This window comes from Protomyctophum bolini, assembly GCF_963924005.1.
Source record: "Protomyctophum bolini genome assembly, chromosome: 8".
Lineage (NCBI taxonomy): Eukaryota > Metazoa > Chordata > Actinopteri > Myctophiformes > Myctophidae > Protomyctophum > Protomyctophum bolini.
The window spans coordinates 32,707,313-32,734,220 of NC_137869.1; the positions used below are offsets into that span (position 1 = coordinate 32,707,313).

At 42.4% G+C, this 26,908-nt stretch overlaps 1 protein-coding gene across 1 annotated transcript in view; it reads left to right on the forward strand.

The window, feature by feature from the left end:
- Positions 1 to 26,908, forward strand: part of LOC308320203 (contactin-associated protein-like 4) — a gene marked incomplete at both ends in the record, with an annotated part of 93,298 nt that overhangs the window by 18,363 nt on the left and 48,027 nt on the right. The window contains 8 exons of the mRNA XM_080770521.1: positions 2,926 to 3,119; positions 9,946 to 10,093; positions 13,817 to 14,008; positions 18,513 to 18,688; positions 19,305 to 19,451; positions 22,517 to 22,793; positions 23,077 to 23,226; positions 25,825 to 25,996. Coding sequence (XP_080626647.1) covers positions 2,926 to 3,119; positions 9,946 to 10,093; positions 13,817 to 14,008; positions 18,513 to 18,688; positions 19,305 to 19,451; positions 22,517 to 22,793; positions 23,077 to 23,226; positions 25,825 to 25,996 — 1,456 coding nt within the window. The remainder of the gene's footprint in view (positions 1 to 2,925; positions 3,120 to 9,945; positions 10,094 to 13,816; positions 14,009 to 18,512; positions 18,689 to 19,304; positions 19,452 to 22,516; positions 22,794 to 23,076; positions 23,227 to 25,824; positions 25,997 to 26,908) is intronic.

The following is a 26,908-nucleotide window of genomic DNA, read 5'->3' on the forward strand; positions in this document are numbered from 1 at the left end:
TTGTCATCGAGGAAGCTGTAGCTGTCTCTACCTATATTACTCTCTCTCTCTCTCTCTCTCTCCCTTTCTCTCTAATGCACCGTTTTAATGAGTAAAGGTCAGTGTGTTTGCTCTCTCTCACTGTGCTGTCAATGGTCATGTCTGTTAGCAAAGCGCTTATTAGCTTTGGCCTTTAGCTTCTGCCCTCGAGCTGAGACACCAACACATTGACACAAGTATTCCTCCTGTTTGAAAATGTCAGTGTAAAAGGTGAAAAAAGCATTGACCCTCCACAGTGCAATATGAATGTTTGTAAATGTTATAGGGTAAACCGACATGTATTAACCTAAGCATTAATGAGCTTTGGCCTATGCCTTTTCGACCAACCGAAAAAAGAAATGTTTGATGTAATGTAATGTTACATGTAATGATTTGTTACTATTGATGATGATCGAAATAAACTCTCTCTCTCTCTCTCTCTCTCTCTCTCTCTCTGTGTGTCCTCTCTCTCTCTCTCTTTCTCTCTCTCTCTTTGTGTGTGTGTGTGTGTGTGTGTGTGTACAGTACACTACAGCATGTGTCTGTGTGCTGTGCTTGAATGGTTGTCACCTCTGTAGGGAAATTGGCAGCAGTCCCCTCCTTTAGAATCAGTCCATCTGGCGCTTAGGCAAAGCGCCGGCCTGACTCAGCACTTTCTAACACACACAGACAGAAACCTGCACGCACGCACGCACGCACGCATGCACGCACGCACGCACGCACGCACGCACGCACGCACGCACCTTCTCAGTATTCAAAGTGTCATTGTGGTGCAACAGCCCATTCCATCACCTCAGATGTTTCTTCTTAATCAGGCTCTGCCACCACTGGCCTAATGCCACGCACGCACACACGCACGCACACACACATGCACGCACACAGACACACACAGTTCACAGTCACACATTCACACAATCGCACACACGCATGCAGTTAAATGTAATGTATATCTCTCTTTCTGCACACACCATCCTGCTAGCCCTCCCTTCCAATTCGACCCCACCTACAGTAAGCACCTGCTATGCTGACTCTTTCAGTGCTATATGGCTTTACTGCTCTGTAGCCAGTCTGATGTGATGTGATTACGATTAAACAGATCCAGAGACCTGCTGACCCTATAGACTCATGCAGAGAAACTACACAGATGGAGTGAAATCTTTTCTACCATCTATCTCAGGGAATTGAAATGTGTTCTGTCTCTGATGGGGCTGCTTTTTTAGCTGTTAGTGGCAGCAGCTCATCTCAATAGACATTTCACGATCAATGTCACTCTGGTCGGTTCAATACGAGCTGTTTGATTTCACTCAAGTGATGAAGGTCACAAACAGAAAGTTGTTCCTTGTAAGGTCGAAGAAAAGTTGTAACCCCCCCCACTAACCACTCACTTCCAAACTTTGTTCCATCCATCTATCTCAGGGAATTGAAATGTGTTCTGTCTCTGATGGGGCTGCTTTTTTAGCTGTTAGTGACAGCAGCTCATCTCAATAGACATTTCACGATCAATGTCACTCTGGTCGGTTCAATACGAGCTGTTTGATTTCACTCAAGTGATGAAGGTCACAAACAGAAAGTTGTTCCTTTTAAGGTCGAAGAAAAGTTGTAACCCCCCCCCCCCCACTAACCACTCACTTCCAAACTTTGTTCCATGCCAACCATAGGCAGATTAAAGTGTAATGAATCACTCTTGGACCCTTCCTGACTCCCTGCCTTTCTTTCTTAACCTTCCTCACTCCAACCTGCTCTCCTCTTTCTGTCCAGTGTTCTCCTCCTTGCTCCATCACACATAATGGACCATATGCAGACCGCGGCCACTTACCATATACTGTAGGTTAATGACGGGGTGCTAACAAGGTGCAATTTACCATTGACATCCAAACATCCAAACAGAAAAGTCCTATCTGATTGTATTAAACAACATCAAACTCACCAACATTGCAGCTGTACGAAAAGCTTGAATTATCCTCTTTCTATCTGAGGATGTGTTTGGTTCATAAAAATCCACTGTAGACATGTTATTATCTACTTTCTTTCCTTTCAGGTGATTATTTAGCGTTGCAGTTTGGAAGTGCTCGTTAGATATCATTCAACTGCCCTGCGTACCACCTGCACATAATGCAGGAGGCAGCAGGACGTTGCTTTACTGAAAACGAGTGCTTCCAAACTATGATGGCAAGATGGCTGCAGTCTGCAAATGGTCATTGGCACATTCTAAACACTGGTGGGAAGTAACTAAATACATTTAATTAAGTACTGCACTTTACTTTAATATTTCCAATTTCCAATACTTTTACTTCTACTCCACTGCATCTCGGATCTAAATATTGATCTTTTATACTCTAAATATACATTTCGGCCATTTGAAAATAGCCGATCTACAAGCTCATGTGACGCATTGTGAGCTTATATACATTTAACCTGCGTTCACTTTAAGAGGATCAGTTTCATCCCTGCTGTAGCTCCCTGCACACTATGGCCCTCATTTATCAATTGAGTGCAAAATCTGCCCCAAATCCGAGCGTCGGTTTTGTAGTACACTCACGTCGCCACATCATTTATAAAGTGATCTCTTGCCAGAAACGTTTACATGTCGGGAGCGATGCAAGACAAAGTCACAAATGACATTCGAACTTTGGATGGATGACGATCACCAAGGACAGTGCTCGTAGTTTCCAAGTTATGTAGTTATCCTGCTTGTAACCAAGGTAAATGGGAGGAGTTGTAAGGATCCCATAGCTGGTGGTGACGGAGGCGTTGCATAACAACCAGACTAATGTTAAAAGCTGCTTTGGGGCTCAACCGCTTCATATATGGAGTATACGGTGGGGTACGAATATGTACGTTAAAAGAGTTAAGTAAAACATTTTCAGATTCTAATCAGTGTCGTCTCCTCGTTCCTCCTCTCTGCAGGTGCAGGAGGCTGGTCTCCTCTGAACTCAGACAGGTACCAGTGGCTGGAGGCGGACCTCGGGAGGCGGACCCAAATCACTGCCATCGCCACACAGGGCCGCTACGGCAGTTCTGATTGGCTGACAGCCTATCTGCTTATGTTTAGCGACACGGGACACAACTGGAGACAGCACAGACAGGAAGACAGCATAGAGGTGAGTCTAGTGTAATGCCTGGTTACTGTATATACAGTATGTAGAGAGGCCAGGCCTACACATACAATTCTGACTGGAAAGTAATTCCCTTAAAAGAAAGATTATGGGACCGGACGGCTGCAGCCGGGCACCTATAGGTTGCTGATCCAGCCTGATAGTGTGTGGCGGGTTCGAGTCCCGATCCCGACGACCTTTGCTGCGGGTCATTCCCTATCTCTCTACTGTACTCAATAAAGGCAGAAATACCCCCAAAAAATATCTTCTGAAAAAGGAAAAGAAAAACAAAAGAAACCCAAGAAAAGACAGATTATGGCTACTCTAGAAAATATTTGGAAACTGTGGAATGATCAATTGTAAGACTCTCAAAATGGTATCAACAAAAAACAAACTATGTAGTCTAAAAAAAGAAAATAGAAATGCTATTAGTATTAGCATTAATATTTCAAAGACGTATTTGGGATGAATCTACTAAATCCACCAGAATCACAACCACAACAAACGGTGTTGACATGGGAATAGGAATAGTAGAGGGGGAAAATGCTGACATGCATTATGAATGTGATATTCCTGGGCATAGTGCTGCATACAAATGTGTTAAGACTCCTTATACTCCATATCTACGGTAATGTAAACCAGTAAGACGCGCAAACGCGGGAAGCGAACGCAAGCTGAGACCCTGCAGATCATGTCTGTCTGTGTGTCTGTCCCGCTGTTACTGTATATGTGGACCTGGCCCCTTTTGTGCCCATATATGGAGCTGAGTGGACCTGGCCCCTTTTGTGCCCATATATGGAGCTGAGTGATTGCTGATGCAACACATTTCATATTTGGATAGCGGGACAGACAGACACACAGACACACAGACAGACAGACAGACATGATCTGCTAGGTCTCATAGTAAGTGCTCACTGCATTCGCAATCACTGCGTTCGCAATAAATACTCTATATATCATATATGTCAGATATTTGTATCTATATTATCCCTGGAGATGGTTGCGGCCAGGAGCCTTCCACACTTCATTAACCATTTAAGACCTATTTATCGTAAGAAATTGTCGATGGACATGCTCGCAACCGCTATTTTTTAAGATGGAGGAGAAGATATAATGACATGCCATGTTGAAAGTGGTTAATAAGTGACCTTGCTCTGCTGACTGAATAGAGCCGCTGTCAAGTAGCATAGCCGTGAACGCTGACAGAACTATCCTCTGCCATTGATCGCTGCTTCTGTCCCTCTTTCTCCCCCTTTAAAGGTCTTTCCTCTTTTAAAGTTTCCTCTTTATCTCCTCAGTTTTCTCCATGTTTGACTTTAGTTTTTTAGTCTGATACACTTCTCTCTCTCTCTCTCTCTCTCTCTCTCTCTCTCTCTCTGTCTCTCTCTCTCCTTTCTCTCACCCGCTGACTGGAGACTTGTCAAAGGCTGGTCATATTTCAAACGGCGCTTCGCCTGTAAATGAGACGCCACTCGCTGCTCAACAGCAAACCAAGTAATTTGTTTTCTTTTAGCTCAACGCTCTGTTGCCCAGCCTGCACTGCACTCCTTCAGTGTGCTGAGGATGGTGCTCTCTGTTGCCCAGCCTGCACTGCACTCCTTCAGTGTGCTGAGGATGGTGCTCTCTGTTGCCCAGCCTGCACTGCACTCCTTCAGTGTGCTGAGGATGGTGCTCTCTGTTGCCCAGCCTGCACCGCACTCCTTCAGTGTGCTGAGGATGGTGCTTGCTGCATGCTCAGCTCACATTTATGCAGCACTGGGCGAGACGCTTTAGCTTACTACTGAGTTTAGGCTTTAGTAGGTACTGTATGTTGTAGCCTAAGGATTTCTGTGGAATGCCCTTACGTTCAGGACGATACTCTGTGTTGCTGAGGTATATGCTCTGTTCTTTTACTGAACTAGACCGGTGCCACGGGCCTAGATGGGAACGATGCAAGTCAGGAATCTGCAAGTCAGGGAGCTGCTTTTGTGCGACACTGTAGTTTAACAAAGTAATGAATTAATTAATTCATTCATTAATTCATTCATTCATAAGGATATACAAGGTTTCTGCCCGACAATGCCGATATGCAATGCCACACCTCAGGTGATGTGGATTAAACCATTAAGAGTTTAAGACCCGAGTCCGATCTTACACATTTTTTCTAAATCAGTAGTTCTCAAACTTTTTCGTGCCAAGGATCCCCAAAATAATATGTATTTGGCCACAGACCAGATCTGAATATGTTTTGTGTCAGCCAGGGACACCCAGAAGAGAAGATTTGTTTAAAAGAACATTTTAATTATTGTTTTTTTTTCATGGCTGCAATTTTGCCAGCAGGTTGCTAACTAGGTGCAACTTCCCATTGACAGCCCATTCATCCAAACAGAGAAGTCTTATCTAATTGTATTAAACTACGTCAAACTCACCAACATTGCAGCTGTACGAAAAGTTTGAATTATGTGTATGTTATGAGCTACTTCCTGTCAAGAAATACCTTGCAGGTGATTTATTTTCAGTCAGAGTTTGGAAGCGCTCGTTATCAGTGCTATCATCCTGTTATCCTGCTGCCTCCTGCATTCTGTGCAAATTTAAAACCGGTGGTATGCACAGCTGTTGAGTGATATACTGAGCACTTCCAAACTCCAACACTTTGAAAAAGAAATAACATTCAATGAATTTCTTGATAGGAAGTACCAGTAGCTCATAACATGTCTAGGGTGGAATTTTATGAAACAAAAACTTTACAGATTGAAAAAGGATAATCCAAGCTTTTCGTACAGCTGCAATGTTGGTGAGTTTGACGTTGTTTAATACAATTGGATAAAACTTTTCTTTTTGGATGAATGGGCTGTCTATGGGAAGTTGAACCTAGTTAGCACCTTGCTGGCAAGATGATAGCCGTGTGCATAAGGTCAATAGCACATGTACAAACTCACAGAGTGACGTGCCATGAGCTTGTCTGCAATTTTTGAGAACCACTGTTCCAAACCACTGTTCTAAACCCTAAAGGTCATTACACACTGGCGAATTGGCGACGTGATATATTTGTGCGAATAATTCGCATTTAAAAAAAAAACAATTGAAGTCCATGCAAGCTTCCACATCAGTGGCGAATGTGCGGAAATGCGACCGTTTTCGCTCTTTATTTGTTCGCTCTGGTGTTGTATTTTGCAGAGATTCGCAGGCGAACTGCAACATGCAATATTTCGCATTTTCAGATCGCTTATTCGCATCGCGTCGCTAATTCGCCAGTGTGTAATGACCTTAAGAGTTTTAACAGGTTAAGCGCTATAGCATCTCTACCCTGACTGTTGGCACTGAGAGCCTCAGGGCTGTATACTCAGCCCCCTCCTGGTCTCGCTGTTCAATCACATCTGTGGGGCTCCACACAGCTGGAAAACCATCATCATGTTTGCTGATGACACCACCACACCGACAGTGGCCTGTTTACAGACAATGTTGAGACTCCCTACACTACGGGGAGCAAGTGAGAGAGCCCTGACATGCTGTCAGGATAACAACTTCCATCTCAGCTTCAGCAAAACTGTATAGACTACAACGACGACTCTCAACCTCTGGGCTGGGGCCCAGTGGCAGGCTGCGATTTGAATGATAATGATAATAATGAATTATCATATAATTCATATTAAAAAAAGTAAAAATATTTTGTTAAAAAAAAAAAATGTAATACCAATAAATGTATTTAGGAATGTAAAGTAACTACTCTACATTAGTTCCATTGATCCAAGCCGGAACACAGATTAATACAAAAGACAATACAACAATATGAAAAAACATATACGAGTAGTAATAAGAAAGAAAGATATGTACAGTAAACAGTTGGGAGGGGGAATCATTTCAGGGGATTTTTACTTTTTACAGGGGCCAGTTACAATTAGCCCTTCACTAAACCCCACCCCAAAAGCGATTGTCCAATGCTAATCCAAATAGTTTAGCAACCGTTGCTAAGGATGGCAAGCAGTCAGTGTTATTTTGCATGTTGTTGAACACATGTTGTTGAACACAGCTTAACGTCAGGAAAGTTACCTGACTGAGCCACCCAGGTGATGGCAATAATACTAATCACCGTAGTCTTACTGTGCAGTACATTAAAACTCCTGCCGTAGCTTCAAAGATATTTTGAAGCTCTTGCTACTGAAATGATCGATTATTTATGGAGAAAACCCGTCATTTAACATGCATCTCATGGGTGAAAGGAAAGCCATAAGTCTCAGTCTCCTCACTTAGTAACCGTTGCTAACATGCCTATTGGACAACGACGGGTTGAGGAGGGACTTAGCGAAGGGCTAATTTGCAGTAGGTGCTCTTTTAGGCTCGTTTTGAAGGAGGGTAAAGAGTGACCCTTTTTTCTGTTGGGCATTCCATATTCTGGCAGCATATAAACAGAACAAGTTTTACCCCCTTTTTGTTGTTGCCAAAACTGTGTGTGTGTGTGTGTGTGTGTGTGTGTGTGTGTGTGTGTGTGTGTGTGTGTTTTATTACGCTATTGTAGTAGTCTGACAGATATAGTATATAAGCCATCCCCCACCCTAAAGCATAATGCGCCGGGGTTAGGTGAGTTCTAGGTGTACCGTGTAAGCATGTGGACACTGTCGCCAAAGCGGTGCCACTACATCCTTTCTTCCTCCTAGTCACCTCAGCAATGGACCTATTACTCTGCTACCATCTGGCAAATGCTACCAGAGCAGCAGGACTATATTCAGCAGCACGCTCAGGGGCAGATGCTATCACACTTTTTTTCCGGCCAGTATAATACTCCACTTAGGATGTTCAATTTACTGCCACCACTGCATAGGATTCAATATCTTCTTCCCACATGCCTTAACTCTAATGAATAATTAAGCTAGCCATGTGACTTGTCATTGCATGACCTCATGGCAAAATGTAAATTGTATAGTCATACACACATACACACATTGTGCAATACCTTATTCATGCATTTCTTATATTTAGTTTCTATTGAGCATCTCTATTCTTTTTTTTTTTATATATATTTTTTTATCCCACGATTTTGTAACCCATTTTTCACCCCTGTGTCAATCATCTAATGTGATCCTGGGCTCTACACACCCTCCGCCAACCTGGGGAGAGCAACGGACTTAACTCATGCTTCCTTCATGCTTGAGTGTCCATGTTGCTCCTTTACACCTGACTGGGGGGAGTTTCCCTGGTTGGACGTAGCGCGTGGAAGGAACACGTTATTCCAACCAGTTCCTTTCCCCTCCATCAGGCGCCCCGGCTGGCAAGGGGGAGGCAGTTTAGAGACCAGGATTACTGCATGTTTTTGTGAGGGTACCTACCCTAGGGGACACGGGGAGAACATGCATGCAAACTCCACACAGAATGGCCCTTTCGCCAACCCCGCCTTCGGGTATGGGCACTGACGACGCGGAGGAGGAAACACGCCGCCAGCACCCACAGCGCCCTAAGCGGGAATCGAACCCAGGACCTTCTAGCTGTGAGGCGACAGCACTACCAACTGTGCTACCGTGCCCCTTAGCATCTCTATTCTTGATAGCTTATAATACATACTGTAGGCCTAATAATAATAATGATAATTTTTATTATCTACACTGTTGAGAAAGCTTGAAGTACAATAATTTGACTGTCTATACTTTTGCTGTAATAGCTGTATTGTACTGTATGTGTACAGTGTCTTACAATAATCAATGTTGAATGCATGAACCCAATACTTACGATGTTTTTGTCTCACAACTTGTCCAGTATGGAAGAACGGCAGCAGGTGCTTGAACATATGGGTGTGCAGTGTGTTCAGTGTGTTCAGTGTGCACACCCACACAAATGTGACCTTTGAGAGTTGGTGTGGGAGGGGGAGTGCTATTTGCTTGTCAAGCAGAGGATCCAATTGGTTTCCTAAAGCCAGCTGATTGGGAAATGGAGGCCATTAGTCTTTTAACACAGACTCAGATAGGGGCAGAATAAGGCTGAGGGTATATTGATCAATGGTGCTGCATGAACGCGCACACACACACACACACACACGCACACGCACACACTGCACTGGTACAGCGCAACTGTAGCTCAGTTTAAATGGACTAGAACCTTGAAGAAGTTAACAGAGGTGGTCCAACTATTCTGCAGTTTGAACTCTAATCTTTGTCAGTATCAACTTCAAGTGGATGATCAATTGATGATAGAAGATAGTGTAAGTGGTGGCAGAGGAGGAGAAAGAAAAGAGTAGGATCAATGTCCCTTACTGCAGGTTAGTGCTCTAACTAAATGTGTACTATTTCAACAAATACATCAAAGCACTAATAGATTCGTACTGGTGATGTGGTCCACTGACTCCACACACACACACACACACACACACACACACACACACACACACACACACACACACACACACACACACACACACACACACACACACACAAGCTATCTTTGTGCTTTGCTACTACAGGGTAAACATGCACATGTACTGTTACAATTCTTTCTAGCAATCTTTTTTCCATCCCTTTGTTAGCTGTGGTTGCTGTTTTATTATTATTTTTTGTTTGTTTTTTAATATAACGCTATCTATGCTGCTGCATTGTCTCAGGGAAGCCGAACAAAAATAAGTTTTACTCTTATGTACCTGTACACAAGATGTAACAATTAAGTCCAACCTTGAACTTTGGACGGATGGGTGGATTAATGAAAAGAATGCTATGCTAGCTAACGTGTGTCTGTGTGTTCGTAGGCGTTCCCAGGGAACAGTAATGCAGACAGCATGGTGCTAACATGTGTCTGTGTGTCTGTCCAGGCCTTCCCAAGGAACAGCAATGCAGACAGCGTGGTGCTAACATGTGTCTGTGTGTCTGTCCAGGCCTTCCCAGGGAACAGCAATGCAGACAGCGTGGTGCAGCACAAGCTCCAGCAGCCAGTGATAGCTCGCTACCTCCGCCTCATCCCTCTGGACTGGAACCCCAACGGACGCATCGGACTGAGGCTGGAGACATACGGCTGTCCTTACAGTAAGTCCACTCCAATCCTTTCCATTATTTAGCGTAGTGATTCTCTTTCATTTCAAGGAATCTCCAAAATGTGTTTAGGCCACGGAACCCCATTTAATCAAACTTCTATGTCTGGGACCCCAAGCTACAGTACAACGTAAAGTCCTTGGGTCCATCTGTACACTCTCAGAGACCCGTAAATCCATTTGGTTCCTACAGTAAGTATCAGTCATTTAGCTACATGGAGACGTCCTTGGAACACCTCTCAAAGACCCCTGGGGTTCCCCGCACGCCACATTGAGGACCAGTCTACCATGAAGGTGTCCTGTCTGCTTTGAGATGACGGCTGGGAGCACTTGTAATGACAGCGAGAACGCTGGCAAAACATCCATTGTCTCAGCTATTAGTCATTACACACCAGATGAGCTATATTAGAAGTGTCGTTAAAATCAGACTGCAAATGCTATTTGTGAAATTAACCTATTATTGCGGTGCCTTAGCTACATAACATATGGTGCAGTGTAATTTGTTTAGTCTTGTGCTCATTATCCCCGTCGTAACAGCTGAAAGTGAGGATGCACTTCATCATTGTCCATACATGCCGTGTTTGCTTGAATTTCTACTTTCATCCATAAATGTCCACTCTGTAGACGACTGGATTTCTCCCCTTCTGGTACAAAAGAATAACATTATTATTTGTTGTTTATCATGAGTCTAATGGCGGTGTTGATGAATTGAGTTTCTAGTTTTTACAGCTGTTTTCTTGCTTGTTGCCCCTTTTCAAGGAGCCGCTCTAAATTATGATATGAATAGATGTGTTCGGATTTTCTTATCTGTTGGCTGACTCCAATACCAACTTTTGTTTTTACTCTTTGATATTGTGCCAAATCTTTCAGATATTGGCCTTGTATTGTAATTTGCATTATTTCTTACATTCTAATTAAGACCAACTAGAGGCACCTGTGGACATCCGAACAACTTGTCGGCGGGCAACGCAATCCCTCAAGTCCTTGCCGCTGCGTTCGCCAAGTTTGAAGTCTGTCTGTGCCATATGCACATGACCATACTGTATATTATGGGCATAGCGTTGGGATATGTGGCTCTGGACAACAGGATCTCTGTATCTGTCAGTCCTTGTCCCTTTTATGCCCATATATAGAGATCGCTGATGTCATCAGTACATGCCCATATATGGGCATGCCCCCTTTTGTGCCCATACATGAAGCTGACTGATTGGTTTGCTGATACCATGACGACACATTGAGGTTAGACAACACACTCCATAATTGGGTGTAACTGCATTGGGAAGTCCTTATATGGTTATGTCATAGTGACATGAGTGTGACAACATGCGGTCCAACCCGACGACTTGGTCCGCCTGCCAGCCAATCCCTTAAATGTTCCATTAAGCCAATTAATATAAGATGAACAGAAACGTTCTGCTGGAGTAGAGGACTTGTATAGTACCTTATCATTAATAAATAATGAAAATGTATTTGAGACAAGACAAAGCAGAAGACATGAATGTCATGTAAATTTAGAAAAGTATTGCAGTATGGCAAATTAGAGTCATTGCCATTGGCTCATAAATAAAACAAAAATGATTACATATAAAATAGTTTCACTTTTGTTACATAATAGCCTGTGCCAATTATATGGTTTAGCTTAAACTTACAACACATTACTAGGCCATCCAGATTTGACGTATTTTAAAGTTAAGTTAAGATTATTCACGTTTATTAGACATTGCTGTTGTAAGGGAAATACTAATGCACCCATTGGCTATTCATTCATAATTTGAATTTGAATGTTGAAAAGCCTCACAATGTTGGATTATTATCTGAATTATTTTGTGCAACATTTTGATTAAGAAAATCAATTATGGCTGAACTGATTTTCTATTAAGAATAGCAGATGCTGTTCACACAATTATTTTTTCTGAAGTCATAACAAGAAAGGGATTGGATCAGCTGTTTGCATCTAAATTAGAATTTCTTCATGCACATGTTATGGAAATTTTAGTACAGATTAACACGCTTAGGTCCTTGGATCATAATCAAGCTAAACACTATTTACTGAGTGAAAAGAATAACAATTCAGTGCTTCAAATAAACTACAGTAGACATCAAACCCGTTATCAAACAATAACATTCTCAGCATTTCTGGTCAAACAAAAAACAAATCTAAAATATAGCTGCAAGCAGCGATAACACGGGGCCAAGCAATAAGAAAATTCATACCTGTGTGAACTGAGCAGTGCAGGCTGCTCAACAACACCACTCGCTAGCTTAGTTAGTGCTCAGTGTGAATGGCCCTTTTAGGCTGCTCAACAATGCCGCTTTAGGTCACCCAGTGGTATTGCAGCTGTTCGTACCCCAAACAAAAAAAACGTATAGTCTTATTGATGCATTCCTTGGCCCCTCTTACAGACAGATGTGTTCTGCATGAGTCAAGACAAGTTCCATGGCTTTTGGCCAAACGAGGCATGAGTTATGTGCAGTGATATGCAGTGATTCTCAACATGTTTAATTTCAAGGACCCCCAGTTTGACATGTATTAGTCTACGGACCCCCATTTAATGGCATTTCTATCTCTGGGACCCCTAATTTATTGTAAAATCAATGTTAATTTAACTCTGAGAGTGTAACAGGTCCATTTGGTTCCATTTGTACACTCTCTGAGTTACCGACCCATAAGGGTCCATTTGGTTCAAAACTATCATTTAGCTGACCCCCTGGAACTCCCTCAAGGACCCCTGGGGGTCACTTGGGAACCACTGCTATACACCCTTTGGCCAATGGTTGTGGGCTTCGCATCCTCACCATTTGGCATAGCCCTCTATACCATATTGCCAAGTTTCACAAAAACGGACTGCGTGTTGCACTGCATGGTTAAGCCAGAACTGCATTCTTTGGCGGAAGAAGAAAAAGAAGACAGACAAATACAATAATACCATACGTCCTTATTATAATAATGTGAACAAGTAACCAAGTTACCAACATGTATCTGCGTAGTACTGTATACCATAGCATCTATCAAAATAGATGACGAGAAGAGATACAAGGAATGAGGAGTGAGGTATTGACGAGGTGACTGCAGCGGAAACTGGGGTGTGAGTGTGCAGTCCTGAGTGAGAGGGAGAGGTCATTCCACAGCGTGGGCACCAGGAGGGAGGAGATTCTGGGCAGCATGATGGAGCACAGACCATGCAGGTTCTTATAGGAAAGACATGGACACACCTTCTGCGTTTGCAGCCCAGCTGATATGTGCTCAAACATTCAGGAGGTGCCAGATTTGACCACATTAAATGCCATACATAAATAAGTGACGTACAGTAATGACATGTCATTATGACATTCATAATGACATTCAAATACATACAAATGTATTTATTATTGAGTCTAGAGTGAGTATAGTGTCAACTCAAACGATTGGCTGATTATTATGAACCTGCTTTGAAAACGCAGGCGGCCAATTGGCTGCCGTGGTCAAACGGGTCAGGAGACTCGGGAACCACTGTTCTAGACTCTAGAGCAGTGGTTCTCAACCTGTGGGTCCAAACCACCTTGTGTGATTATTTTGGGGGGTTCCCAGTTCTCATATGATTATTTTGGGGGGTCGCAGCCTGAAAAGGTTGAGCACCACTGCTCTAGAGGGAATTGAGGTTGTCGCTTATAGTATAGGTGCTTTTGTGTTGTGGTTATAAATGACAGTCCTGTCCTCCACCCTGTGTTTGATTCGTAGCCTCGGACGTGGTGAGCTTCGATGGTGTCAGCAGCTTGGACTACAGTCCCAGCCCGTCCACCATGGAGCTCATTTCCCTGAAGTTTAAGACATTGAGAAACACGGGTACACTGCTGGTTGCCGAGGGACAGCAAGGACACAGTCTCGTTCTGGAGTTGAAGGAGGGGAACTTGCTGCTCCACCTCTGGCAAGGTAAGCTACAACACACTCACAGTAGACACACACTAAATATCCATAGTGTTAACTAATAACTAGGGCTGGGAAATTACATGAAAATGTATCGAAACCGATATGAGAACGGCCGCCCCCCCACACCTCCCCCACCCACCCCACCCTCGCTGTGGGTTCTGTTTGTTGTGGTGGAAAAAACAGAGGAGGGCAATAATAATGCAGGTGAAAATACAATTCTTGGGTTTGTACTGTAGCCTAGTGCACACATTATGGTCGGACTATTTCTCCCTGGAAATAAAAATGTCTGGGTTTCCGAGGCTATGGTCGGGCCGAATCAAGTAAGATCTTTAAAGAAAGTATAATGTTCTACTGTGTAGTACAACAGCTGTGGTGTGGTGCACCCACAGCTGAGCTATGTATTTTCCAGTATGTTCTTATCAAGCCATGTATGAGCTTATTGCTGACGTTGTTGTTGTCACCCATACTTTGAACCCAGACTATTCTCAGTTACAGCACCAGTGTTCCCACTAATTAAATGATTAAAAAACGGACCAAAATGCTCTAGAACCGCGAAAACTCATGCGTGGACCCACATGTACGGACTGGGCCGCTCGAGAATTGTCCCAAGCCAGAGATACGTCACTGCATGTGTCATAGACAGGGTTAAACCTGAGGCTGTTGTACCAACTCCACGTGGCTCACCTCCTCATCAACAATACTCTGTCTGACTCAATCTATTGTTCCATCCTTCCATTGTTCTCCCCGTCTTCCTCCTGTCTTGTTTCTTCTTCTTCCTCCTCTTTCCATCCTTCCCTCGTCACCTGAGCAGCCGCCCTTCCATTCCCAGATGCTTTCTGTCTCCACCTTGCTTCTGTGGCCGTCCTCAGTCCATCCATCACATTTCACGCATTGAGGGCCACCATTTAAAGCAACCAACAGGCAGGGCTATAAAGGTCAGAGCCTCAGCACCCAAACAGTAACATTACTCTTATCTGTAATTGTACAATAATATTGTGCTGGAGACATGAGCCAGCACCAGACACAAACGAAGACATGAATAGTCTGGTTTATTAAGATTTATGCCTACAAAATACATTCCGTTGCCTCTGCGTTTTGCATTCATCAAACTGTCAGTTGACTATAATTTAGCCCACTGGCTCATAATTCAGTCCAATTCTTTACTGTCACTCGAATGGTTTTAACACTGAATAAATATAACGGGGTGTACTGCGCCAGTTTATTCTGTCTGTGTGTTAAGCAGTAGATGACATTAAGATGGTATCAGAAAGAGACAGAACGGGTTTAGCATGCAGAAACATTTGAAACGAACCTCCAAATTGGATGAAAAGCAGAGTGTATTCTACCAAGCTGCATGTGCGTGTTTGTACTAGTATTAGTGCTGTAGCCATAGATTTACATAGCATCTTATATTAATGAAGTGTCCAGAATCAAGGCCAGAATCTTGTTCTCCTTCACCTGCTTGAGGACTGGGACTTTCTGGTTTCTTCCATCAAGATAAAATAAGGTTATAACGATGATAGATATGATGATTTTTGTCCTTGCTGGGTATCAGTCAGTGAATTATTTACGGCACAGTCTAGAACAGTGTTCCTCCGTATGTATGACCCCCAAATGCTGTGTCCGCCTCTCTCAGGGAGTGCAACATTTATTCCCCTTACCAAGAATATTAAAACAAAAAAAACGTATTGGAGGTTTCAGTTATTATACACACTCGGTAAAATCATCAGTCTGAATGGACCCTTACAGGTTAATCCTCAGAGTTGGATGAACCCAACATGATTTTACTGTGCAGGTCCAGCATTCTCAGCTCTGGGATCAACACTCACACCAGGGCCTGTTATAATTACCTGTTCAGTGTCAACTCCAATCGCTACTTCATGTCATCACAAGCTGTGGATTCCTGCAGTGCAGGGATGACTGCAAAGACGGCAACGTTGTCCCTTTCCCCACAATAACTCTTATGCCAATGCTGGTACTTTACTGTATTGCACAGTATGTGATTGTGTACACAGGAAATCCACTCTGAAGGTTGTACGAACGGAACCAAAATGGTTCGCGCCTTAAGCCGTGAACCTTGAGACAGCTACTTTAAATCCAAATAAGCAATTATTTAAAATACAGTGGTAAAATGTTTTCATTAAAACAATACTAATGCATGGGATACAACATTCCACTGAATCTCAAATGATCAATAATCAATAATTAGCTCAATAATGACTGAATAATAATAATAATAAATATAGCTGCAAGCAGCCAGAAGATGGGGTTCAAGCCATAAAGTCGTTCTCTGGTTGGAGAGTGGAGATGACGTCCCTTTTTTTGTCACGCTGATTGGCTGAAGGGGATGTCTGTCAATGCTGTGCGTTTTCAAGGGGGAGTGGTTAACCAGGCTACGAAAATGCCAGGAGTGGATAGTGGATCATATAATTCATGCAATCATATCATTTGGAGATCTAAAGGTCAGAGGTCCTTTGACGAGTGACCGTTTCCCATATCCCTCTACCATATTGCCGAATTTCGTGCCAGACGGGCACTGCCAGCCTCTTTATTACACCCAACCTGAGCCTCAGCATTGTCAGAGAAGCCAGACAAAGCTACATAATGTGTCTGGATCTGGACTCATAATGTACATTATACTGGAACTGAGCCCTTGTATTGCAGCCATACAGTGACAATAGCTGGCTTCTAGTGAACAGTTAGTTGACTGGGGGGGGGGGGGGAAGAAGAGAGACATCAATGCCATTCTAGCTAGCAGTTTGTGCTCGATCCCTTCCTCCTTGTTTCAAGATGTTTTCAATCAATGTGCAAGGCGGCGATAGAATGAGATTGTATATTAATCTCGTCCCAGGTGTATTTCAAGCAGTAGTGCTGTCTAAGTATTAAATGCTGAAGCGGCTGCGACAAGCTGTCTACTGATAAGGCATGTCATCATCGCCTTTGTGAGAAATACGATGGCTGAGTCTGGTGAGTGACAGGCCGGATGTGTGGCAGGTGGAATATGATTAGCTGATTGTCTTGGGAAACCGTGTGGAATGTTAGAACAATGAAACCATTGTACAGCACAGGCTCTACAACTCTAACTATAGCATCTGATGGAAATCCCTTCAACTCGGATAAAAGGAGCAGTAAGCCACTGCACCCACAGGGAGTAGCTTCTTTAGCAGAGCTGAACAGTTATGTGGGCAGCATTGTTTGTTTGTATGTATGAAAATGTTATACTATACAATTATATTTAATGTAATCTTCCAAAACTATGTCACTCATAAATTTAATTATCACTTTCATTATTTTGGAGAACAATATTTATGGTCCTTGGTTACATAACCTTGGTCAATATGAAGCACAATTGATTTCTAATGGAAATGTCATACTTACTTTTATGTGCACAGGTGATTGTGCTGAATACATCTGTGTAGATTTTGGTTGCCTTTGGCATGTACATGTATGAAGCCTGTAGCGATACCTAGTGATTTTCTAGCGTGTGATAAAGAAAATGTAATTTTCATGAAACATACATTTGTGCTCTTTCTATTATGATCTATCACTTTAACCAAATTAAAGTGTGAAGCTGAACTATTTTTTAACACATGGCACACACTGTAGGCCTAAGTAGGTGAAAATGCAGGCTTGGGTTACACATGCAGGCATTATTTGTTTCCAGGTATTTTAAAGGGTGGTTGCTGTGCATTTCACATTTTCAACAAAACAGTGCTATACACTTCAAATGGATTTGGATGGTCACTTAGCAACAAGAGGTGCCATATGGTTAGCACCTCCTTCAAGCATCTTAACATGAGCTTATTGCTGTGTTTAAACACAGGTCCTTCCTATTGATACACCTGTCATTTTCATTCATCTAAAGTGTGATCGAATAGTGAATTGGCATGAATTGGCTGAGACAAATAATTCTGTCCCTGCTCTCTCTCTCTCTCTCTCTCTCTCTCTCTCTCTCTCTCTCTCTATTCCTTGATTAATTGGCTCCCTGCAAAGAATATCTAATTCATATTTAATGTAGGCCCTTTCTCCCAAAACCATAAGGGGTGCAGTGGTCATGGTCAACTGGTGAGATGATAGAGGGTGATTTTGGTCATCTGGCCTCCTAAGCTTCTGGAAGGTGAATATATTCTGCAGAAGCTGTCACTTATAACTTCTTTTCAAGGAAAAGACTGTTTAAACTAAGCCAAATTAACCACAATCACCCCTGGGTGTGCATGCCACGCTGCAAACCTGTTTTAAAAGATTGTCATGTGCAGACTCAGATAGCCATTTGTCTTTATTTCAACAGACCAAGTAACGACCACAAAAATGAATTCCTCCTGACGGGGTGACGGGGTCGATGAAACCCTATGACCCACAGAGGGATAACGCATTACTCCTGCACGGGTAGAAGAGCACTGACTGTGGTTTCTCCTTTCTCGTCCTCACTTCACCCTTCAACTTCTATTCTTCCTCCTTCATCCCCTTCCTCCACGTTCTCCCCTGTCCACTTTCTGCTTTGTTTCAGGTAGCAATTTGTCCGCTGCCAGCCTGCCCCCTGTTTCCCTGGGCAGCTTGCTGGACGACCAGCACTGGCATCATGTGGCAGTGCAGCAGCTGAACTCTCACCTGAGCTTCACCGTGGATCAAAGCACACGCAGGGTCCCGGTGCCAGCAGGGTTCAGTCACTGGCACGTGAACCAGGTGGGTCGGACCGCCTATCGCAAAGTCTAAATCGGCTCTTTGGGATGCCTGTAAAACTCATGATATATCCAGCGTTCATTTCAGTTTAAAACAGTTACTTTCAGCAAATGGAAAAAGAGAACCTGTGTTCTAATGAATCTAGCCTCGATACCCAGGCTTTCATTTTGTCTGCGCGAAAAATGAAAGCCTGGATTTACGCATGGGCTGCACTGGTCTAAAAGTGGGATCGATCCAAATGATGTGACGTCAGGGCTCTGAGCGGTGTGCACCCCTCAAAATAACACTGTGAGGAAATTATTACGTGTGTGTGTGTGTGTGTGGACGACATAGAAACATAGGTTTTTCAGAAAACCCACAGACAGATTTAACCGCAGTTTGAACCTGGCGTCCGTGTTTTGGGCATTTGGTCGCTATAGGTGAAAACATTTCAAAATGTTCAACATTTTTCAAAGATAGCGTTGTGAGCTTGTAGATCGTCTAGACTCACTACATTTGCGCAGCACTGTCATACTACGAATTATACAATAGAGTAATATGGAAACATAAACATAAAAATATAAAATATGGAAATACAAGATTTCTGCTAACGGTGATAATTGTTGTTTTCCCCAAGCAGCTGACTGTGGGGGCAGCCCAGGGCCGTAGTCACCAGACGCCCGACAGCTACAAGATAAACTTCTATGGCTGCATGGAAAACCTGCTCTACAATGGCGTTAACATGGTTGAGCTGGCCAAACAGAATGACCAACAAGTCACTGCAGTGGTAAGTTTATAGTTTGGTTCAGTACCTTTAGGATATTGTCTTGTGATGCCAGGTCATTTGCAGACCTGGCATCCGTATAGTTTCAATGTACTGATTATTATTTTTGAGGGGCTATGCCCAGCTTTGTGAACACAAACATTGGCTGAAGATTGGCTGATCACCCCATAGCGATGATTTGATTGGCTGAGCAAAGAAGATAAAAGTGAGGGCAGGAAAGTGAAGACGCTAAAAGTGATTGGCCAAAATGATATTTGTGATGATTTGATTGGTTGAGCACGGAATGTGATGTATGATGATAAGAGCGCCCCTCACTTCACACAAGTGTGATTTTATTATTCTACTGTTTAGACTGATGACAGGTTCTATGATCTATGATCCTATATTACTATTTCTATGCATTTGAGGTATTACCTCGTGTTGTATACAGACAGACAGACAGACAGAACAAAGTTGTATAAAGGATTGTTATACGTCTCAAAATGCTTAGTCCATAGCCATTAACATAATGTGTTCCCTAAGATGACATTGTGGAGAACTAGATCTGCAAATATTTATAAATGTTCATTCATTAGTATACAGGAACAGAGTGGAAATAAACCGATTTAATTCAGAGATAAAATATTATTCCCCTGTGTGTTGGGTAGGATTACATGCACAGGGCGCGTGTGTGTGTGTGTGTGTGTGTGTGTGTGTGTGTGCTTGTAAAGCTGTTCACATTAAATCTATTTACATGATATTATGTACATGCAGTACTAGCCATATTATTGTGCAGTACTGTATACATATCTAGAAGGTATATTTTAACTAGCCTCATGGGAAAGGCACTAGAATAACATTAGAGCCACATCAGGTTTATGTCAGTCATGTAAATAGCCCACACAAGGACTTGATGTTAATATCTTGCCAATTAACTATAAGACTTCTCAGCACAAACTCCACCCTGTAGTGGAACTAATGTAAATGATTGATATATTTTAATTTACTTAAATGTCCTGTTTCATTAGACGCCCAGCCCACGTAGGCATTATTCTTGTTTGTGATCAAAAACACATTTTAAAGTACAGTATATGTTCATATTGTTAAGAGCATGTTATACCCATTGTTCTTCCATCAATGACACATGCATACAGTGATCCCTGGTGTCGTCAAAAACTGCTGATGATGTGTTGATGATGTACGTACAGTACATGCATGCATGTGAGACAGACAGACAGACCCTGCAGACACGGATACAGACATTGTGTGCAATTCCCACTGGGCATAAACCATCCCCTGGTCATTGGCGACACACACGGCAAGTTTGAAGACAGTCGGTCAGATGGTATCTGAGTTATGCCCAGGAGAGACATTGCACGCGCACACTCACAGGTTTCGGTAATTTATAGATATACTGTAGATACCTTCATTAAATGTCATCTACTGGGTGAAACATGTCCAGACCATCCAGTATAATCAGCTTATTTAAGAGCTTATCAGATCACTGTAAAAAGGATAGTAAAACATAAAATGCATCTCCCCCAAGTTATGTCTTTCATCCTCTGGAATATTAAAGCTACCAGTTACTGTGGCTAATGGGAGAATAACCGATCTTAATTGTGTACCGATTGATTGATGCAATTTTAGTAATATGGCTCAGGATAATTTTTTATTCTGCTGTCAGACAGCATATATACTGTATGCTAATATGTATTTAAGTTAATGTCATAAATATTCCACACTCCAAATACTTTACCTACATGACTTAGAAATCAGTGCAACGTCTGAACGATGGTATGTACGATAACTAAAACCTATTCCAGAAGAAATATTACATAATAATCCATTCTGGTTATTTGTTGCATTGTGGTACTTTGCAGAGCGCTCTTATGAGACATTAAGCAAATAGGTGAGGGCGGCATGCACACTGGCAGTAGTCAGTTTATTATTCTAGAATGGATTCAGCCATAATGGATACAATATTTCTACTTGGCATCCTCAGTTTTAGTGTGTCGTTATTATGGGATTTTATTATTTCCATCTGTTTTTTTTAATGTATTTTCAGTTCAGTGGAAGACAGACATGTAAAGTATTTGTCACAAACAATGCAATCTCTTATGACTTGATCTACTTTAAGGAGTATAAAACACATTCTCCAGTTGGTAATTTACTGATATCTGTCATGCAGATTCAAGGCGGCTCATTAAGAAAGTCTCTTTCAAGTTGCTTGAAAGACAGGAGTGGAAGAAGGTGAATTAAAAGTTGACACGATTTCTTTCTTTTTCTCATACGTTGATGAATTATGCAATACAGTCTTTTAGCTCATGATGGTTTGGACAGCTCAGTCACAGGTGCATGTTGGATCCTTTTTTTATTCTCACAATGACCGCTCTCAGAAATATTACAGGGGCAATGGAAGTATTGTAATTTGACACTTATTATTATTCTATTTTCTGCCTGATCTGATTTTGCACTAGCTAGCAAACTATTACAGTAGGAGATATGAAACAGGGAGAGTGGTTGCAAGGGCTGGCGCCAATTGTTTCATCTTATACCCAATGGAAATCTTGACCTCAACACATGCGCTATACTGTGATAGCTGGCCCTTGTTGATGTAGACTGAACCTAGACCATAATTATATTGCAGTAGCTAGTTGGTCCTTTCAACAGCAGATTGTGTAACTGGTGCTTTTTCAGCAGATATGTATCGTATGGGGTCCCGGATTGGGAATATGGATGATGATGTATCACTGCTGTTGACTCAGCAAGTTTTAATGTCCCTACCAACAGTCAAGGCTCTCTCTCTCTCTCTCTCTCTCTCATATACTCTCTTACCTAACACAGGCACTGACCCCTAAGCTATGTTGTAGGACATTGATGTTGCTTCGCTCATGCTGATTCTAAATATGGGTGTTAATTATCCGTATCCCGTCCCATCAGACTTGCTGATGAGACCCCTAGTGACATCGGGTCACAACTGCGACTAATTAATATTCATGTTTTGTTATCTCTTTCATAATCAGTTTTCCTGTCCCTCCTCTAGCGTCCCCACCTCTTTTACCTCCCTCTTCTGTGTTTCACTCCCTCAGGGCAACGTGACCTTTTCTTGTGTTGAGCCAATTTCGGTGGCCGTGACATTCACAGGCTCCCACAGCTTCCTACAGCTGCCGGGAGCGCCGGCGTTAGCAGCGCCGGCGGTCATGACAGTGGGCCTCCAGTTCCGTACGTGGAACAATGCCGGGCTGCTGCTGACTTATGACCTCCCGCAGTTGAAGGCCGCAGTCTGGCTGTACCTGGACGAGGCCAGCCTCCGTGTTCAGATCCACAAGGCTGACAGCGACAGGGCCCTTGTGGAGCTCAGCACAGGTCAGTCTTAAGATGAATCAAACCGTGAACAGGATCACAAGACTGACGGAGAGAGCTGTTGGGAGCTAACGTCAGTGTGATGACCATGGACACAGCAGGTTCAAGTGTGTGTGTGTGTGTGTGTGTGTGTGTGTGTGTGTGTGTGTGTGTGTGTGTGTGTGTGTGTGTGTGTGTGTGTGTGTGTGTGTGTGTGTGTGTGTGTGTGTGTGTGTGTGTGTGTGTGTGTGTGTGTGTGTGTGTGTGTGTGTGTGTGTGTGTGTGTGTGTGTGTGTGTGTGTGTCAGGTAAGGGGCTGAATGACGGACAGTGGCATTCTGTAGAGCTGAGCTGGAGACGAGGTCATCTGACTGCCGCTGTGGATAAAACAGAAGGTCCAACATCTCACACCAGCCTGCCTATTGCTTTTAACACGGGAAGTTCCTTGTTCTTTGGCGGTAAGAAACAAATAATGATAAAACTGTATTTGTATAACACTTCAGTTCGCACTCACAGAAATAAGCAGCAAGTGAAATCAATAAAAAGAACAACCTAGAGAGAGAGGGGGGGGGGGGCACATCACTAGCTGTCCAATGTCCATTCCTCTCGTTAAAGTTTTATAAAAAGTCGTTTTTAAAAGATGTTTTAAAAGTAGACAACAAAGATTATTCCACAAGTGTGGAGCCCTTCCGGCAAAATGCCCTTCTGCCCCTCTGTTACAAACCTAGTCCTGGGGGCCGAGAGTAATAGCTTGTCAGCAGATCTAAGATTGCAGGGACCTCTTACGGGTCAGAAGGTCAGAGATGTAAGCAGGTGCAAGCCGTTCTATGATTTAAAATGCACTGGCTGCCACGGGTAGCCAGTGCAGTGAGGCAAGAACAGGTTCTGGTTCTTGTAAGAACCGTAGCTGCAGTAGGCCTATACAGTACTTTGAACCAGTTGGAGGTGGTTCATCGTTTTTTTGAGGGAGTCAGTTATCCAATTAAAATTACACAGTAAAATTACTCTCAATTAAACACTAAACTTACACTGCATAATGTAACTGTAATTTATCTTTGGGCTTTACTGTAGCATGAAAGTAATAGTTACGGTTACTTTCAGTCTCTAATGTTACATCAAATAGTACAATTAAATTATTACTAGATGTGACTGGAGACATGCGTCTTATATGAGCATGATAACATGCACACATGCACTTTGCTTATCAAATCCAATAGTCAAGTCACTATCTACAGTAGATCTCAGAATGAGCCTGAATGGGCTGCACTGACTTTAAGTACTACCCATTTTGTAAAATTATAAACCATGAGTAATTACTGTAATATAGTTCATGCTGTGTTGGAGAAACTCATATTGAGCCATAAAAATAAACCCCACAGGTATATTTCATTAATTTCAATTGCTGTGAATAAGTGCTGATGTGCCCATTTCTGATTACATAAAAGCCATGGAGATGCTCAGTTATCACCAGAGCTATTCTGGTATTGTCAATAACCTATCTTGTTTGATTACTTTACATAAGACACTGCTTCTTAATTTGGGGCCCAGAGACCTGCAGGGGCACCCATCTAAATGATTGATAGTTAGAAACCAAATGGACGCTTATTGGTCTGTAATGCAGCGAGCATACAAATGAAAACAAAGGACCATTACGGCTTCATATTGTTGTAATTTTTACACTCAATTAACACTTTTTAGAGTGGGGTCCATAGTGGGGCATCTGTGGCCTAATTAATATCAAGTCTTGAAATTAAAACTTAATTAATCTTCTACATACAGTGTCGATATGCATGTAACATGTACTCGCCCACATCACATGTGGACACAAGCACATTCTCTTAAAAGGTAACCACATGGCAACACCACAGATGACCTTTCAGCATGCCTGAATGAATAATATAACTAATTTATAACAGCTGCTCTTGAAGCCCTATAGGGCAAAGCAGTGGGCGCCAATTTGTGGTTCCACCGATCCAAAGCCCATTAATTTTGCCCATAGAGATTTCCCAAAATATTTATACAAATAAAAATATTATTATATAAACAATCTTATTGTATCTAATTATTTTAGGGGCTACAGACAGAATGACTGACTGACAGACAGAAGGACTGACATTTTTCGGTGCATTAATAGATTTTCAGTTTTGCGGTTTTCCAAAAACTTACTGGAAGAAACTTCGGGCAGACCCACCAGGCTCTAGGTGGGCGGCCATCTGCTTCGACCATGTCGAGGCCGTGTCGTAATGACATACCCAAAATACATGCGTCTGCAGGTTGAGTAACATATTCTAGGCAAAAACACTGGCTGGCTGAGCCTCTGTCACACCCTCAATCTGTTAAATATGTAACACGCAATGAGCATAAGAATAACATTTTCTGTGCTGCAGCCCAGAGCAGGGCAAGGGTAATGTGATACCATCAATGTGGAAAGCACTGACATGGTAAATTTATGAAGCAGCGCTTATTGACTTGACACAGTATGAATAAACCCAAGCGCTGTTGACCCCTGTTTTAAATTCCAATGGGTTACACTGGAACCTACAACTGTATGCTACTGCATTTATAACAAAACAAAATCTGCGTAATTGTAGTTATGAAATATCGATTTCATGACGACAGTAGCCAATCATATCGACCACCACTGCAGTAACAGGTAGGTATCCATAATAGTATTCAATAGTGTTCTATCTCATGAACTTTTATCAAATTGAAGTTGAAATGCCTACCTCAAAATGTGTATAGGCTAACTATGTATCATTATGGAGTTGTTTGATTATCTTAAAGGATCATTTTCACCACAAAATCATATTTATATATCATTTGATTTAGCACGACATACTGTACAGTAGCTCAATAGTGCAACATGGCCATTATTTATGCCATTATACATACAGTATCAAATTAACTGTATAGTGATTTCACACACATTGGTATGGACAGAACTAACGGCATAATTACAGTATACGCCGTTTCTCACCAACTGTTGTCCAGCTGCAGATAGTTGTTATCCTCTATGCCGTTTTATTGGTTCACTGTCATACATTTTTCTTATTTAGGGTGTCCTGCTGAGAACAGCAGTCCAGAGTGTAGGAACCCTTTTAACGTCTTCCAGGGCTGCATGCGGTTCCTGACTCTGAATGGCAGACCTGTGGATCTTATCCTGGTGCAGCAAAGGCTACTGGGAAATTACAGCCATCTGCAGATTGACATGTGTGGCATCATTGACAGGTCAGTCACAAGTTAACCCACACCTGAACACACGTTTTGTTGTGACTGCAGGTCGCAGTTTACTATGAAAACCTGTCAGTCAGTCCGTCACACCTCGTGACATGCTCCATATACGGCCAATACAGAATTAATTCCATATGTTGATCTGACCTCATCTGACCTCATCTAACCCTGTACACTCAATACACACACCACTGCCACCCTTAGATCTCCATATATGAAGCTGTCCTGTTCTGACATTCCATACAGTATGTCGATCTGACCTCATCAAACCTTGTACACTCAAGATACGCTCCATATATGGCCAGACCTCATCAAACCCTGTACACGCATGACACTGCCCCCAGACCTGTTGTTTCAGCGTGATCTTCTCGCCCTCAGGGCGTCTTACTAGTAATAATAATAATAGTAATGATAAATTTTATTTATATAGCACCTTTCATGACATAAAATGCAGGGCAAAGTGCTTTACATAGAAGAGAAAAACAAAAGCGTAAAATGGTATTAAAATAATGTAATATAATATTAGAAACGTTACTGTTGGACATTTCTGCAAACCACTGACAGGTTGCATGTCAACATTTATGTTTATGGTTCGGTACGTTACATGTCAACGTTTTTTGTGATAAAAAAAAAGTCCAGTGCTTCTTGTGCTTTGCAGAAAAAAACAAATAACGTTTTCTCTGGGAACCAGGCTGGATCAAAGCTGATAAAGCAGTTTATTTAGCAGTTTTTATTATTTGTAGTTGCATGTTTCAGTCCTAAACTCTATTAGGTTTCTATTAGGTCTTTATTTCTTATAAATAATAGCTTACTCCCCCATCTGTATTCCTCTGCCCTTTTTCCTTAAATTGCACACTCAATATAAATATTTGCACATGTGATAGGACTTACAAATTAAATCATTTTGAT